Here is a 17,477-nt window from a genome sequence, read left to right as displayed (position 1 = left end):
AATAAGATCCTTCTTCTGGAGACCAATACAATACTGATAACAGATAATTGATTTAAACTTCACACTGTATTGAGAATAAAAAGTAAATACAAATAACACAGCGCTCCCGGTAAACATGTTTCTAAAAAGAAGTGTTGGAGACTTTCCCAATAAATTGATCAATTCTTTTGTCGATTAAAACCTATAATGACAAGCTTTTGTTCCAAGCGGAATTTGTGGGACAGATACTGCCACATGTAGAAAAAAACCTACAAATATATGCCATATAAATAAATCGTGACCTAAACTAGCCCACGCCACGAAAGCCATCCCTGGCATGTAGGTTTTTACAGAGAGAGAGAGGGAGAGAGAGAGAGAGAGAGAGAGAGAGAGAGAGAGAGAGAGAAAGAGAGAGAGAGAGAGAGAGAGAGAAAGAGAGAGAGAAAGAGAGAGAGAGAGAGAGAGAGAGAGAGAGAGAGAGAGAGAGAGAGAGAGAGAGAGAGAGAGAGAGAGAGAGAGAGAGAGAGAGAGAGAGAGAGAGAGAGAGAGAGAGAGAGAGAGATTTTTAATGGAAAATAATGTGTGTTCTTTTCCCTGTGGTAGAGTCAGTGAAGGTGAATTTTCCTGAGGGACAAATAAATTCAATTTAATCTAATCTAAATGCAATTCGTTAATTTATTCATGCATTTTGTCATTTATGTGATCATTTATCAATTTCAGTATTCATATTGTCAAATATTCTGTTGTGTATTTTGTCATGAATATTATGCCAGCGCTAAATGTCGCACATGACTTGGCCAAGCAAAATAGATCACTCATTCTTATTTAGTGGCATTATCTTCGCTATACACATTAGTAGCTATGATAAATAAAAATAAATATACAAATGCTAATGCAAAGAGGGCAAACTACAATCGGACAAATGTAACATTCGTCTAGTTATGGCTGCAGTGGCGCACGTAAAGTAGATTTATTGCTGCAAGGACTTGATATGTACACAACGCTGTGTAAGTCTTGTACAGGAATTGAACACACTGAGTCGGGATTAAGACACTCACGAGTGGGTTGGGCAGCAGTCATTCTTAATCAGTGAACTGCCAATCTTAATTTAATCAGTGTTCAAGCACATTTACACAAGAGTGTGACAAAAACAAGAAACATTCTAAAAACAACAACAAAAAAACTCAACGTACTGGCTTAAGCTCAGAAGTCCATACAATCACAACAAACTGAGCCATGCAACATATTATGGCCAAACTCTGTTTCATTGTGTACAACATCAAGAACTAAAATGGAGACATGACCAAGGTGTGCTACTACTAAAGCCAGTCTAAATATAATCTAATGAGGTACATAAATGCTTATAATCTTTCTCAGAAGAGATAGCCAGTGCCCATTGCATATTACAGCGGTTGAGAGGAGACACGACCAAGTTATGCTACTACAGTGGTACCTCTACTTACAAATGTCTCTTCATAAAAAAATTCAGGTTACAAAGAACCTGAACGGGAAAAGTTTGCCTCTAGTTACAAAGGTGTTTCACGATACAAAGTCCAAAATACGGTACAGTACGCGCTGCCATTCGTCGCTCCGGAGTTCTTCCTGACAAATTGTATCCGCGAATCCCGGCAAAACTTCATGTCCCCTTCCTGCTCTGTAAAGACCTGGCAACCCGGTGCGTAGGCGTGAATCCCGGCATGCTCTTCTTGTCATCTTCCCGGGATGCTCTAAGTGTCCTCTTCCCGCTTTTTAAACAGTCCACTGTATGGTACCAGAATTTGTGGAAAGGAATCACCCAGAAAAAGTGTTGACGGGTCAGACTATCGCTCATTATAATGACGTCTCCCTCGCACTTTTTTGACAGATTGTCAAATGCCGGCAAAAGCAAACATCATTTGATCAGTTTTTCAAGAAAAGCCAGGCAAAAAACACTGATGAGGAACCAGTAAACAGAGAGGCCATACTACAGGTAAATGAAGATTTGTATTATTTCTTTATTCTTTTTTTTTTATTATTATGTGCCCCTCGTTTTATGTTACCATGCAGTTATTTAATTTTGATATGTACTTGTTTCATGTTCTGATGCTCTATTGTGAATTATTGATGATAATGGATGGATGGATAATGCCCAGTTTTATTGGCTATTACTCTGATTGGTCGGGAATATTTTTGAAAACCTTTACATTTAATGTTTGCTTTGTGATTAAGGGCTATAATTCACATTTGTCCCCTTTCTCTCTTTTATTCTCACTTTGCTGCCTGTTCATCCTGGAAGGGGGGATTACCTCATGTGCGGTCTCTTCTCAAGATTTCTTCATTTTCCTCTTGTTGAGGTTTTGAGTTTTTCTTGCACTCATGTAGGTTTTAGATCAGGCGATGGTGTAATAAGAGTCTGTAGTTTTAAATCATCTGTGGTCTGTGCAGCCCTTTGAGACTCCTTGTGACGGCTATACAAATAAACATGACTTGACTTATTAAAAAAAAAATCCTACTTTAGCGAAGCTTGGAACGAATTAGAGCATTTACATTTGAAAGGTGCCTCTACGCATAAATGTTTCTGGTGACAAAGCTACACCCAGAACAACTTAAATTTGTAGGTAGAGGTACCAATGTATTTATATAGAAAATTAATAGTTATCGCATGATAATTATCCAGCATCCCAATTTTCAAAGCCAATGTTAGCTTTGAGAAAGACTTATAAAGTGTGTCACATTTTTTTTTTAATTATTTAAAAAAAACTGATATTTAGGGTTGATGATATTCAATGTCACCTTTTTGGGGAACCAGAACCATTTTTGAGTAGTCAACAAGATTATCCGCACCAAAACAAAATTAAAAGAAATAAACAAATTGATAAAATTAATATTTTATTACTAGTTTTTTGTTATTTTCTACATTGCAAATAATGATAATAATGATAATTATAATAATAATAATATAAAAAACCTCTTTCAACAGGCGGATCATTTTTGCAAAATTTAGGTAATATTTTTCATTATATTTTGTACTTAGTCGTGGAACTGAGCAAGTGTGTTGATAAGAGAGAACTCGGTTGGTTTGGACACATGGAGAGGATGGATGAGGAGCGAATGTTGAAGAGGATCTACAGAACAGAAGTCAATTGAAGGAGACCAAGAGGAAGGCCGCGATTGATGTGGATGGATGGTGTTATGAGTGCACTGCAGGAAATCTAGTGGAAGCTAGAGCTCTTGTCGGTGATAGGAATGAGTGGAGAGGTACTGTGAAAGGATAGTGGGGTGTTTGGACGCGTTCTTAAGGATGGGCTGGGAACCTGTATGATGCGGCAGGGGTAAACCAGTGAAAGCTGTCGGGCCCTGCTGTTGAACAAAAGAGTGTGTTGTGTCACCCTGACCCGAGTGAAATAGCCGCTTTCTGGTGTCCCAAATCATCTGGAGGGACGAAAGCATGATCAACATAGGTGCCGAGGTGCCTAACTTGTTTGGGTGTTTGGGCAATTGGGTTGGCCATGGTCCAAAAATATTTTGTGTTTTTTTTTTCCCTTTTATTTTCTTTGTATGTGTTTGTCTTGCTGTCGGTCACCCCTCTTGAGGGATATGACCAAGGTACTTCGTTTTGTCAAATATATACTGCCAAAAATAATGGAATACTAATTCAATGTATAATATTCCTTATTTCATTGTTTTGTATACCATATTTTCCAGACTATAAGGCATACCAAAAAACCCCAGACTAACCAGAAATTTGAAAATGTGCCGTATGATCCAGTGCACTTTATACACTGTAATTTACTGTGTATACAATTGGAAATGCATAGTTACAGGTAAGTGATCTGATAACTGTTCCGCCTTTAAGAAACTTATAGCATAAAGTGACCTTGGAATTCCTGCTTGTGGTTAACATTTTAACAGTTTGTTACTAAAAGGAAACAAAAGAGAAGCGCAGAACTTCGGAAAACTTCAGACGCCAATGACAAAATGGGACAAGCGAGAAACATTTCCGATCTTCAGTTCCACTCTCATCTTATCAACTTCCAATCGATCTTTCTTGGCCAAACAGTAGCAACTCAACAATAGTATTTTTTCTCACCCTTTTTTTAATTCCGGATTTACAATCCATCAAGTAAAGAGCTGTATTATTCACCTCAGCCCGAGCATCTGTTTTTCTACATGACGTAAATGGGCCTCAGGGGGCCAGCACTCCCTACACCCCTCTCAACCCCGTGTCTGCCGTGAGATATTTCTCCGCCGCCTGTCAATACCGACCTCCCGTCCTACGAGTCAAAACGATTTCCCCGCTCGCTCTGATCTCAACCGTACCCCTTTCTGATACGTGTCAGAGAGCGTCCCCCCGTGGGAGATATTAACCCTCCCCGGAGACCCCGGAGACATTTTTTAGCGGGGGAGTTGACGTTAAGTGGTGTTGCGGAGGATGACTCCCGAGGCCTCTGGTCATACTTCATACCGACGCTCGTTTGTTCCGACATTGATCTGGAAGAGTAACGCCGGGCGAGTATTTCGCACATTCTTCTTGCTAATGAGCCTTTTTGAGTCAAAGAGTTCATACGTTTTGGCATCTTCACATATCAAGGTTGGAGTTATGTCTATTTATACACCGTATACATATTTGTGAGTGTTATTTCAAGCAAGGGTTCCCAGTGATTTTTTTCTATGGATGACATGGCCCAGTGGGAGTAAGAAAAATGCAAGATCCAGAGCTGGTAATATAATCGCCGAGAAAAGTAGCATGGAAAGACTGTACAGGAAGAAATATATGGACTCCAGTGAAGATTTATGGAATAAAAATGCATTTATCACAGGGCCCACAGGGGTTCCCACTGTTCAGGAATGAAGGTTAAAACAACCGAAAACTGGGCGTATGACCTTGAGACCAATTTACTTGCAAACTCAGCTAGATTTATGGTGGTCAGCATGACAAGAGATGATTATGTACTGTATTTAAATAAAATCTTTAGATGCATCAGGATGTCGCAATACAAAAAATAAATGACACTGCGACCAATTTACTTACACATGTGACCTGTTTTAAAGCCGTCAGAAGAGTAAAAATTACATTTTATTTTTAAAGGGAATATGTGAAGGTGTCCAAGAATCACTGAAAAAAAATGTAAAATAAATGACACTGCGACCAATTTACTCGCAAATGGAGTCAAAGTTGATGTGGTGAGTATGGTTGAAAATCATGACAGAAGTTCCAGCTGAGGTGAATAATACACCTCTTTACTTGATGGATTATGAATCCGGAATGAAATAAGGGTGAGAAAAAATATCACGGTTGAGGTGCTACTGTTTAGCCATGAAAGATTAAATCTTTTAATACATCAGGATGTAAAAATGGAAAAAATAAATGACACTGCGACTAATTTACTCACATGTGACCAGTTTTAAAGCGGTCAGTAGAATAAAAATTATGATTACAGTTTCTTTTTCAAAGGGAATATTTAAAGGCATCCAAGAATTAGTGAAAAATAACGTAACGTAAATGACATTGCAACCAATTTACTCGCAAGCGCGGTCAAATTCCGTGTGGTGAATATGGTAGAAAATGATGACGGCATTTTAATTTTAAAATGAATCAGTGAACGCATCGGGGAGTCAGAGAATTATGGTGGAAATCACTCAAAACACCTCACAAATGTGATAAATGTAAATGCAAATACAGTGAGTGGTCAGTACGGCAGAAAATCATGATCACTGTTTATTTTGAAGAGAATCAGTCAATGCTTCATTCAGGTTACACGAAAACCAAGGTAAAAACCACCCTGAATACATGACACGGCAACAAATTTAATCACAAATGCGGCCCTGTTTGAGCGGTTGGCATTGTATAAAGTCACGATTTCAGTTTCTCTTCAAAAAGAATATGTGAAGGAATCAGGGTATCCGACAATTTGGAAAATAAATGATACTGCGACCAATTTTGACCGGTCGGTATGGTTTACAAGCAAATGAGACCAGATTTAGAGTGGTTGGCATTGTGTAAAGATGTCCAACAATTTAGTTTAAAAATGGCAAAATAAATGAAATTTTGATCAATTTACCTGTAAATGTGACCAAATTTAGAGCAGACGGCATCGTAGAAAATTAAGATTGCCGTTTCCTAGTTAAAAGTAATATGCATGGGCATCAGTAAAAAAAAAAATCCCCAATTTTTGATACTCTAACCAATTTACTGTCATGATTACCAATATGCATCACCTGTGCCCGCTCCTTTGGCGGCAACTGCCTCGGCCTCTGATTGGCTCTCTGTACCTATTTGAACCCACTCCTACCTGTCCGCTTTTGTCGGTCCGTCTGGGAACCTCAGTTATCACTAGGCAAGCCTTTTTCGACCCTGACTCCTACCTGTTTTTTGCTCCTGTCTGTCCCCCGGCTTCGACCCGTTTTTGATCCTGACCACGGCCACTCTCCCGTCCCGGCTTTCCATCTCTTTTATCCCCGACCACGTCTACTCTCCTTTCCTGGCTTACGACTCGCTTCCGACCCGACCACGTTTTTGCTCTACTGTCCCGTTTTTTCCGTTCCCGCCATCGCTCGAAACGGAAGATCCACTTCCGCGTTCAGAGCGACCTGCTCTCCGCGTCCAGCAACCACCGGATCGTGGGCGCAACCCTTTCTCTTTCTTCCAATAAAACTTGTGAGAAACGCAACCCAAGTGGGTCCTGTCTCCGTTCTGGTCCTGACATTTACCCACAAATGAGGACACATTTTGAATGGCTGGCTATGTATTATGGTATTATTCGATTTTCTATATAAAAAATACATTTTAAAACTGTCCAGGAATCAAGGTAAATGCAGCTTATTTTAATGCAGTCATTCTGGTACAAAAGTATTTTGTTTAAAAGGAAAGAGTCAAGGCATCAGGTTGTAAGAATTCCAGAGAGAAAAACCGCCCAAAAATAAATGACACTGCGACCATTTTTTCCGCAAGTACAGCCAAAGTTAGAGTGGTCAGCAAGGAAAAAATGATGATCTCAGTTGCTGTCTAAATGTAACATGTGAAAGTGCCCAAGAATCAAGGAAAAAGTGACAAAATAAATAACACTACGACCAAATCACCCACAAATGCTGCCAAATTCTGAGCGGTACGGTAAAGTATTCTGATCGCAGTTTCTCTTTTAAAATAATCAGTGAAGGTATCGGGGTGTTTGAGAATCAAGGGGAAAACCAGCAAAAATAATTACATATACTGCCAAATACTGAATCATTGGGATACTTATTTTAAAGCCTTGATGTGAAATATATGACCACTAGATGGCACTGTGTTGTCTGGTACGAAGGGAGGGCCATGAATAAATGCACATGCAGACATCTACATGTTATATTTCTTTATATTTGTTTTTAAATAGAATCGTTTTATCAAATTGTTTTTGGAACAACATTAAAGATAAATAATATATTACGTCCCTGTTTGAAGCACTAAATTTGTCATTTTAGTTTTGTATTGAAGTGGTATTTTTTAACATTTTCGCAGTATTTCCACAGTCAGATTTCTGTATATCTGTAGTATATTTGTTGTATTTCTGCATGATTGTTTTTGTAGTATTCACATTGACATATTTCTTTAGTATGTTTGTAACATTAATGTAGTTGTATTTTTGTAGTATTTTGGCTATAATATTTTGTTAGTAGTATTTTCTGTCATAATATTTCTGTGGCAGTATTTTTTTTAAAGTATTATTACGATAGTGTATTTATATAAAAGTATATTTGTTGCAAAGTATTTATGTTGTATTTTGGTATTATTTTCATAGTAGTATCTCTGTAGAAGTATGTTTTAGTATTTCCTTAGCAGTATTTCTATAGTATATTCTTAGTATTTTTGTAATACAAAAGTAGTTATATTTTTTAAGCATTTTGCCTGTAATATTTTTATCGTAGTATTTCTGTCATAATATTTCTGTATTATGTTTTTTGTATTGTACTTTCATAGTAGTATTTGTGTCGTATTTTTTGTACCATGACTGTATTTGGATTTTTATAATATTTATGCTGTGATATTTCTGTAGTATGTCTGCAATAGTATGCTTGTAGTATTTCTAGACTATTTTTGTAATGTTGTATTTTTGTGGTATTTCTGTTGTAATATCTCTGTATTAGTAATTTGTTGGATGTGTTTTTTGCCTGGCTTTTCTTGAAAAACTGATCAAATGATGTCTGCTTTTGCCGGCATTTGTAATAGTATGTTTGTAATGGTGTATTTGTAGAATTTCCTTTGTGGCATCTGTTTTTAGAATCAAATAAAAAAATATATATATCACTAAACTTGATATTTAGTTTTGTAGTAATGATGTGGTATTTTTGTAGTATTTCTGTAGTAGTGGTTTTGTTGTAAACACACTATGGGACCAGAGTGACAACGTTGGCACCCGAAAACATCGTTTAATTAGTGGTACTTTTTTACTATTATTGTCATTACAGTTTTACCATTTTAGTAGGCCGGATGAAAAACCCAGATGGGCCGCATATGGGTCGCGGGCGGTAGTTTGACCACCTCTGCTCTAAAGCCTTATCTCAAGGGTGCAATCAAATACAATGCTATGCGACTAACTCAAAAATCCAGTCGCACCAGCTCCACCCATGAAAAACTTTGTGAACTGGAGCAAAAAAAATAGCATACCTGGGACACTTTGCGGACCACTTCTCCACTGACAAGCAGACCCTGGACAAAAGACCGGGCGGCCACAAAGGTGCGGGTGACCTTGATCTTCAAATCCCGGGGCCCGTCTCCAAAAGGGTGGAGGGTCTCCAGCTGCTTTGAGACGCAATCCAGGTAGTCATCGCCTGGGTTGGGCAAAAACACACACGTCAGTAAAAAAAAATTTCATATGTACTTTTTTTTTTTTTGTGGAATTGGATTGATCTTACTGATGGGACTTACTGGTTGGCAGAAAATGAAATGCCTTTTTGTACGGACTAGTAAATGGGGTTTGGCGCTTTCACAGCCGCAACCCGGTTTCGATTCCCGTTGCATCCAAAGATTTGCAATTGTTTTGCGACCAGTTATTGCACAAATATGGTGATTTACTACTCTAAATTTTGTTTATAAAGCGCACATAAAATTAGAGTTTTCTTCTACAATAAAAAACGGCATTATACATGATTAAATATGGTAATTACAATTAAATGATACTGCGCGTGGTAGCTGTTGTGCCTTTGAGAAACTTTGTCATGGTTGCCATGGCGCCCAATTGGCCCCGCCCATGTGGTGCCAGCTGCGGCTCGTTGATGAATTGGCTTTCCTTCTATTTGAGCTCAGTGCTCTCAATCTCCCTTTGTCAGTCAGTCAACGAACCTCTGCCCAGCAAGAAGTGGTTTTTCACTCGGTCCCGTTTCCTGTTGGTGTTTCCTGAGCCGGTATTGTTCCCGTTTATTTTGTTCTGTTTAATATCTGTTTCCAGTTTCGCTCCCATCTAGTTTGTCCTATTTAATTTCAATATCCTGTTTTGATATCAATCCTGTCCATCCCGTCCTGTCCAGCATCGACCCCATCTGTCCAATATCTGTTCAGGCAATTGGTATCAATCTCGTCAGTCTCTGGCTTCCTGTCATTCCACGCCAGACTGCTTTTTAACATGCATGACTGCCCCCATTTCCCATAAAACAAAAGCTTGTGTGAGAAACGTCACGCATCTGGGTCCTCATCCTGTTCCGGTTCATGACACTATTGTGGTTAAGATGTGAATTGTTGGTTACTAAAATAAATTTTAGTGGTTAAATTAGTTGTTATAATGTAAATTTATGTTCTATAAATAAATTATTTAAATGGATTTATTTATTGTTTTAGACAACCCAACCTTACTGTAGTTATAATTCCATGTGCCTTATAGTCCAGTGCACCTTATATATGAAAAATATATCACAAAAAGACTATTTTTATGGGGTGCGCTTTAAAATCCGGTGCGTAAATACGGCCCATCTTTAAATATCTAAACAAAGTTATTTTGTTTCAAATTCAACTTGTAAGTTGCATTTATTTTATATGGCTGGGCCAAAACATCCCATTATATCAGTTTTGTGAATAGTTGTATATGTTTATGTAGTTCAGTGGGTAGCACATTTGTTTAATGTCCTAAAAGGTCCCGGGAATAAAACCTGGTGGAGAGGGATGGGCACCACCAGGCTGTACTTCCCCAAGAAACACCAAAGAAAATGGTGGTTAACCAAACACTTTAATCGTATTACTGAAATTTTCGCCTTTAATGTGATTAATAACAACTATCATTAAATGAGTTTCTGTGAAACAGGAAATCTATGTGGACCAAAAGCATTCACTTCGGTATAAATATGTATTATTCGGATTCGGATCGTGTTTACCGATGGAATACTGTTGGTTAGCGTGGAAGAAGAGTCTCTCCAAAAGCCTGGCCCAGAATTCGTTGAGAACTTCTTCCAGGTTGACGTTGGAGCCTCGATAGTATTGCCTCAAATCGGCGTAGAGTTCACGGAACACTCGGGAATTCTGCGAGTAGAAGGACGTCCAGGCGGACGTGAACGTCTCGTGCAATGTGACGGCCGAGCTGTTGAGCAACTCCAGGAAGTAACCTGAAAAGAAATGGAAAAAAATATATATATTGAAGTTGTGAGCACAAATATACGAATAGATAAACCATATATATATATATATATATATATATATATATATATATATATATATATATATATATATATATATATATATATATATATATATATATATATATATATATATATGTATATATATATATATATATATATATATGTGTGTGTGTAATAGTGTTTGACCACAGACATTGAAAAAAAGTTTAAAATATAGTAAAATAAAATAAATTAAATCACACAATTTAATTTATAAAAACAAAAACAAAAAAGAAAAAATATCAATAGTTTTGTTCATATATTAGTATATTTAAAATGTTTTTGGAGTGTCAAAAATATTTCTTCCATGTCAGAATAAAGTGCTCAATTGTAATATTTTTTTATTTTAAAATTAGAAAGTTGAAAACACACGAGTACTAATAACAAGTAAAATCAAACTAGAAAAAATAAATATGTTTGTATACTTTTCAGTTGTAAAATATTCCATTGTGTATTTTACTATTTCAATTATATAAAATATAGTCAAATTATAATTCTCTCTCACTTCAAGCATTTTTCAAAAACAAAAGAATACTTAGAAAATTAACTAAATATAAATTGTGCTCATTATAAGTTGGAGAGGGATGGGCGCCACCAGACTGTACTCGCCCAAGTCACATCACAGGAAAATCATGCCCATACGACCCTAGTAGTCAAGGGAAACAACTGCTCAATGACCTAGCGATTTATGGTATCAGATAGATTTTTACCACATCAAATAAGCTTGTTCATTCTAAGTATTTTTATGTTTTACTGTATTGTGAAAAAGTTAAAAAACTCAAAAATATTATAAGATCCAATAAATAAAATCAATCTTGAGTAAATAAATATTTGTATCCAATATGTTATGATGCATTTTCTTTTGTACTATTTAAAATATATTAAATATAACAAAATTGTGTATTTCTCTTATTTCAACCAGTTTACCAAAATAAATAAATACCTATTTCTGCCATGTCAAATATATTTGCTCAATTTAAATATGTTTTATTTAAACATAAAAAGTTGAAAAATCACAAAAATACTAAATAATATAATAAATAAATCAATAAGGGTTTCTTTCAAAATAAATACATACTTCAATACGTCTGCCATGTCGAATGAGTTTGCTTATTTTAGGTATGTAGCTTTTATTCGAATACAAAAAGTTTTAAACACACTAAATATATCATATAATCAAATAAATGAAATATCTAAAAAAAACATAAAATAAATAATATATGTAAAAATATTTTTTCAAATACAAGAAAATTAGAACTTTCTCACATTGCAACTAGTTTCCCTAAATATAAAGAAATATTAAGAATCAGCAACATGATCTGACAGTAGAAAAAAGGTATTCTAAGGACAACGGCCTAAAAAGGACCCAGTGTCTGCATAATTGCCAGGAGAGGTTTTCCTGTTGTCCATATACGGAAAGCCCACATCCCCATATGTGCATGTCCGGGGGACATTGGCAGCACTTAGTTACATAAGACGTTCAGAAGCTTAGTACATACTGACCCATCTGCATGGAATTATCTAAGCATTGGCCTTGTTTGATGCATTCAACTCAGGAGCAATTTTTCTTGTAATTTCGTTTTTTCGGCGTGAACAAATACAGTAAGGTTCCGTAGTGAACACGGGCACAGCTAAATTGATTATTTTTCCAGACGAATTCTGCAAAGAAAAAGTGTGCGGGGTTTTATTGCTGTCATTATAGTATATGTCTATTAGCATCATTTCAATGATTTATTTTGTTTACCGTATTTTCCGCACTATAGGGTGCACCTAAAAGCCTTTATTTTTTTCAAAAGCTGACCATGCGCCTTATAATACAGTCTTGCAACTAAGGCATGCAGCCGCCGACTAGATCTTCCCCCGAAGGCGAAGTAGTCCGCGGTGTATGCTGGGATTTATATACCGGCGTTTCATTTCCTAACCAATGTGTCGATCATCATTTGAATCAGTCACTATTGGCTATAGTTTTTCGGAGGTAAAGGGGGCGGATCCTTTTTATCATTTACAGGCTCGCATAGGCTAAAGGGGCGAAACAAAGCCTGCAATTGGCCGAAAAAGATGAATGTGAATCACACCTTGGGTTGCACTACGGCATAGAGAAAACATTTTTTACTATTCTGTATTTGTAAATATTTCACTCTCCTGGATTTACTACACTCACGGTTGTAAGAAGACCATGGTTACGTATCATTATTGAACGCGATGGCTGCAAGAGAACTTAGGTGAGCTATGCGGCTTTATATTTTATATATATATATATATATATATATATATATATATATATATATATATATATATATATATATATATATATATATATATATATATATATATATATATATATATATATATTATCTTGTTTTAGAACGATCTTTATGTTTCTGTGATGAGTTTATTTTTAAACTAAATTCAATTCAAAGTGTTTATTGTCATATGAACAGTAAAGAACCACGTTTTCCTGCACAATGAAATTCTTACTTAGCTGTCCACGCAGTTGCCAGCGAAAAAGAAAAAAGAAACGAAGAAATGGTTGGCAATTCTCTAATCCCAAGAGTTTAACCTTCCTAATGATATGTGGAATGACGCATTTGAGTGATTGGTGACATTATACAGATACGGTATCTGAGACACGTATTTGCTCCTTTGCAAGCCGTCAGAATGTCACGGGGTTAATAAGTTTGACTGAACATTTTGTTGACAATCCCACTTTAGCGCCTTATAACCCTTATAGTCGTGAAAATACGGTAATCAAAATGGTATAGGAGCTTTACTTATGAATATTTAAAAGCATTTGTATTACGATAATAGGGGGGAAAATGTAAAAATTTGTTCTATTATTGTTATTTTTTGCATTTCGTGTATTTTTTTCTTATTAAACACGAGTAAATACATGAAAAATGCACATTGTAAAGTGACCTGAAAAACTGAAATAAAAAAAAAATAGAAAATGAAAAAGTGAGTAAAAGAAGTAAATAAAACTTAAAATAAAAGTAAATAGTTGCAGAAAAGTTTACTGTGCTGTTGTGGGAGAGAACAAAGCTGATTAAGATGGCCAGTCAATGGCTCCTCTAATTATGGTGCTCAAATGTATTTATAATAGTAAAAGAATGTTTATTATCATTGAGGGACAAATTATTGAAAGTTCATTTTTTTCTTATCTAAGCTCAAAACAATTAATACAAAGAAATTGTGCTCAACTCAAACTAAGTCATCAAAAATAGTCAAGACATTCAAATATGTCTTTGTCAACCATTCCTAGCAGGAGTTGAACCCAGGATCTCTGAACAGAGGCAGAAGTGCTAACCAGGGTCCACCGTGTCACATATGTTTTTTTCTCTCTCTTTTTTTTACCGCAATCTTCAGATTTTTTAATAATCCACCAAACGATTAAAATGATTTAGGGAAAGGGACGGCAACATTTCGTAACCGTCACCGAGGCGGTCACTTTTGTGGCGCCCTTGAACGTGAGTGAATAATGACGCTCATTAGAATGACACAAAGAGCCTGTCAAAATTTGTTCCTTTATGTGCATTTGACCTTTCCCATCCTTCTGCTACGTACAGGTAGTGACACTTTTGTATTCAATTCCACTTCTAACTTAGTCGAACTCTAATTTTTGTGACTACACTTCACTAGGGAGAGTTTCATGAACATCAAGCTATATTGAAAAGCAGGGTTGGCGTTTTATTGGACTCTTCCTTGTCAAAACAAGTAAAGATGTGACTCGAGGTTTAAAACAAATTACAGGATTCGTACACCCTATTTAAGGCCAAAATCAAGCACTTTTTGATGACTTTTGAAGCCATGTTTGTTTTTCAATTTTTTCAGTACCATTAAATCAGAAATCGGGTGAGGAGTATTGTATTTTGCAGATCCACAAATATATCTATGATTTACATTTGCGATTTTTAATTTTTGATCTTGAGTAAATTGCAAATATATTTGTGGAACTGAAAAATATGTGTGTATATATTTTTGAGAAAGATTTCTACCCAAAAAAGTGTCAGGTAAAATACAGCAATATGTAGCTTCCATTTTCAGTTGCAGGAAGTTCTTTCTTCCGATTACAATTCACCACTGGGAAACGCTACCTTAATTTTTTTGCATGGTCTATTATAAATATCCGAAAATGATACGTAATTATTGCACTAATATGCATTTCATAGTTCCCTGTTTAGGTGTAGCATGCACCCGTCCTCTTGGGCGTGACCTATAAGTGGCAATGATGCTTCATAAGACAATGCCACACAAACTGATGCCAGACGCTGTTAATCACGAAGGAAGAAATGCAATGGCAAAGCGAAGCTACCAGAAAGGATTGTCGGCATAATTTTAAAGCAGACTTGTTGTGAAACATGGCAAGAATTTGAAGCATTTACAAGTGTGTTAACCAAAATTCAAGCACTTTTCAAATCTTGAAAACACAACATTAAAGTCCAAGCGTTTTCAAGGATTTGAGGCACGTGTACAAACCCTGAAATCTTTTTTATTTCTAAAGTTATTTTATTTCAAATTGAACATGTGAGGTTGTACTTGATGAGGCTGGTGGTCTTTAAGCCCAAGATGGGCTCAGCGTGAACATAGATAGATACTGAATATACTCGTATAAAAGCTTATATCGCATAAGCTGACCTCCTGTAACTGCTTTTGAATTGCCACATACTAAAAGGAATATAAACCCACATTATTAATAGAAATATTTACCTAAAAACCAATAGTTACTTAAATGTGTATTGTATCTTATAGTACAATTCCGCTTGTGTGGAAGCATATACAGTAAATTATTTTGAAAATTGTTTTTAGAGTATTTCCTTAATTTTTGAAGATAGACAGTTGGATAGAGAGAAAGAAGGAGAGCGAGAGAGAGCGAGCGAAAGAAAGAGCGAGAGAGAGACACCTAGAGACCTAGATAGATAGATAGATAGATAGATAGATAGATAGATAGATAGATAGATAGATAGATAGATAGATAGATAGATAGATAGATAGATAGATAGATAGATAGATAGATAGATAGATAGATAGATAGATAGATAGATAGATAGATAGATAGATAGATAGATAGATAGATAGATAGATAGATAGATAGATAGATAGATAGATAGATAGATAGATAGATAGATAGATAGATAGATAGATAGATAGATAGATAGATAGATAGATAGATAGATAGATAGATAGATAGATAGATAGATAGATAGATAAATGGGTTGATAGAAAAAAGTTAGGGCCAATGATTCTGGCAAACCACATACGAGCACACTTTGTACACAGACAGGACGTAGCAATGTACAATTATTGAGTAAAAGCAAACAAGCCTGATCTTTTGTTGACTTTGCCGAGAGATATGTTGAAATCATCCTTTATTACTGTTGATTTAAAGTTAAATGCCGAAAAAACGTCTATTTGCTTGCTCCAATCAGCTACCTGGAAACCAACGATAGTCCTCCGAATGTTCTGCGTATAAATGTGCCTGGAAATGCCGTAATTCCGCAAAGTACATATTTATCCCTCTGACTTATTATTCCAAACAAATATTGACGCGGCGAAGATGCTCGATTCGAACCGTGAAATGGCGAGGGAATACTGCATAGTAGACTGCAGGGTCGACATTTTATTGGACTCCTCTCAAGCTGAATTGTGAAATGGCGAGGGAATACTGCAAATTAAAATGCAGTCAGCGTTTTATTGGACTCCTGCATGCGAAAGCAAGTACATATCTAGCTGGAGGTGTTACTGACGCGAGATCGGCCGTAATAAAGCTCGAGTATCGACGTTCTTTCCGCTGTCAAGTCAACTTCGGCTTTCGACTGAGCCAAAGTTGATCCTGGCGATGGAGAGCTCATTGCATCTTGATCCGCCATAGCTTTTTCTCGGACGAATGTTCGGTCGGTGTCAAGCCGACAGGCTTTAAAATGTCAACACAGCTAGCTATGTTAGCTTTGGCGCTAGGTTGCGGTTCGTCGGCCTGATTCAGGGTTTGTACACCTTCAATTCAAGCACTTTTTAAGGACTTTCAAAAGCAATTGTTTCAATTGTTCCAGTACCATTAAAAGAAAAAATCGTGCGACAATTGACTTTAGTCAATTAAAATTAGTTGCTATCATGCTGCTGGCATACTTTTTGTTTATTAACGATGTTACTATCTACGATCCACGATTATTTTTTATCAACTGGCTGGCAAAAACTGACATGAATTCTGCCATTCTGCCCCAACAATGTGTGAAGAGGTTGGCTACTTCACCCTTGTGTACAAACACGGAAAGGGGTCTATATGCTCGATTTACATATACGATTTTTAATCAAAACAAGATTTGTTCCACCTTTAGTGATTGTTAGTATTTACTGTTTTCTAGCCGTCGTTTATTAAAATGGTAGCCTCTCTGTCTTTTCACCTGTTCTCTAGGGGCGAGAAGGCATCACATGACAATGCCATACAAACTCGTGCCAGCTGCCGTTAATCGCGAGGGAGGAAGAAATGCAATGGCAAAGCGAAGACACCAGAGATCATTTTTAAGCAGACCTTTCCTTCATTTAATGTGTGGTCTATTGAGTCAGACTGCAGAGGAACATGGCAATAATTTCAAGCATTTACAAACACGTCACCTAAAATTCAAGCACTTTTCAAACCTTGAAAACACAACATTATAATTCAAGCAATTTCAAGGATTTCAGGCATCCATACGAACCGTGCTTATGTCTGCAATGGACAAATACATTTGGGAACAATAGATAAACTTGGTAAAAAAAATGACAACTCTATATCTCTTAGTGGTGGAGTTACATTATTTCAAATTTAACTTCTGACTTGTAATTTTTTAATGAGGCTGGTTGTATATGAGCCCAAAATGGGCTCAGCGCTAAAAGATATGTAAATTAGT

At 36.4% G+C, this 17,477-nt stretch overlaps 1 protein-coding gene across 1 annotated transcript in view; it reads right to left on the bottom strand.

Annotated features, from left to right (window-relative positions):
• The window catches only part of gpc1b (glypican 1b), a 148,179-nt gene that overhangs the window by 24,024 nt on the left and 106,678 nt on the right, over nucleotides 1-17,477 (bottom strand). The window contains exons 3-4 of the mRNA XM_088346444.1: nucleotides 10,297-10,524; nucleotides 8,600-8,763 (exon numbers count right to left, since the gene is read on the bottom strand). Of these exons, the coding sequence (XP_088202570.1) occupies nucleotides 8,600-8,763; nucleotides 10,297-10,524 (392 nt within the window). The remainder of the gene's footprint in view (nucleotides 1-8,599; nucleotides 8,764-10,296; nucleotides 10,525-17,477) is intronic.

Source organism: Urocampus carinirostris, chromosome 1 (genome assembly GCF_059441175.1).
Source record: "Urocampus carinirostris isolate Australia breed hairy pipefish chromosome 1, RoL_Ucar_1.0, whole genome shotgun sequence".
Classification (NCBI taxonomy): domain Eukaryota; kingdom Metazoa; phylum Chordata; class Actinopteri; order Syngnathiformes; family Syngnathidae; genus Urocampus; species Urocampus carinirostris.
Note: the sequence above shows the minus strand (reverse complement) of the source record. Positions and strands in the feature narration are given on the sequence as shown.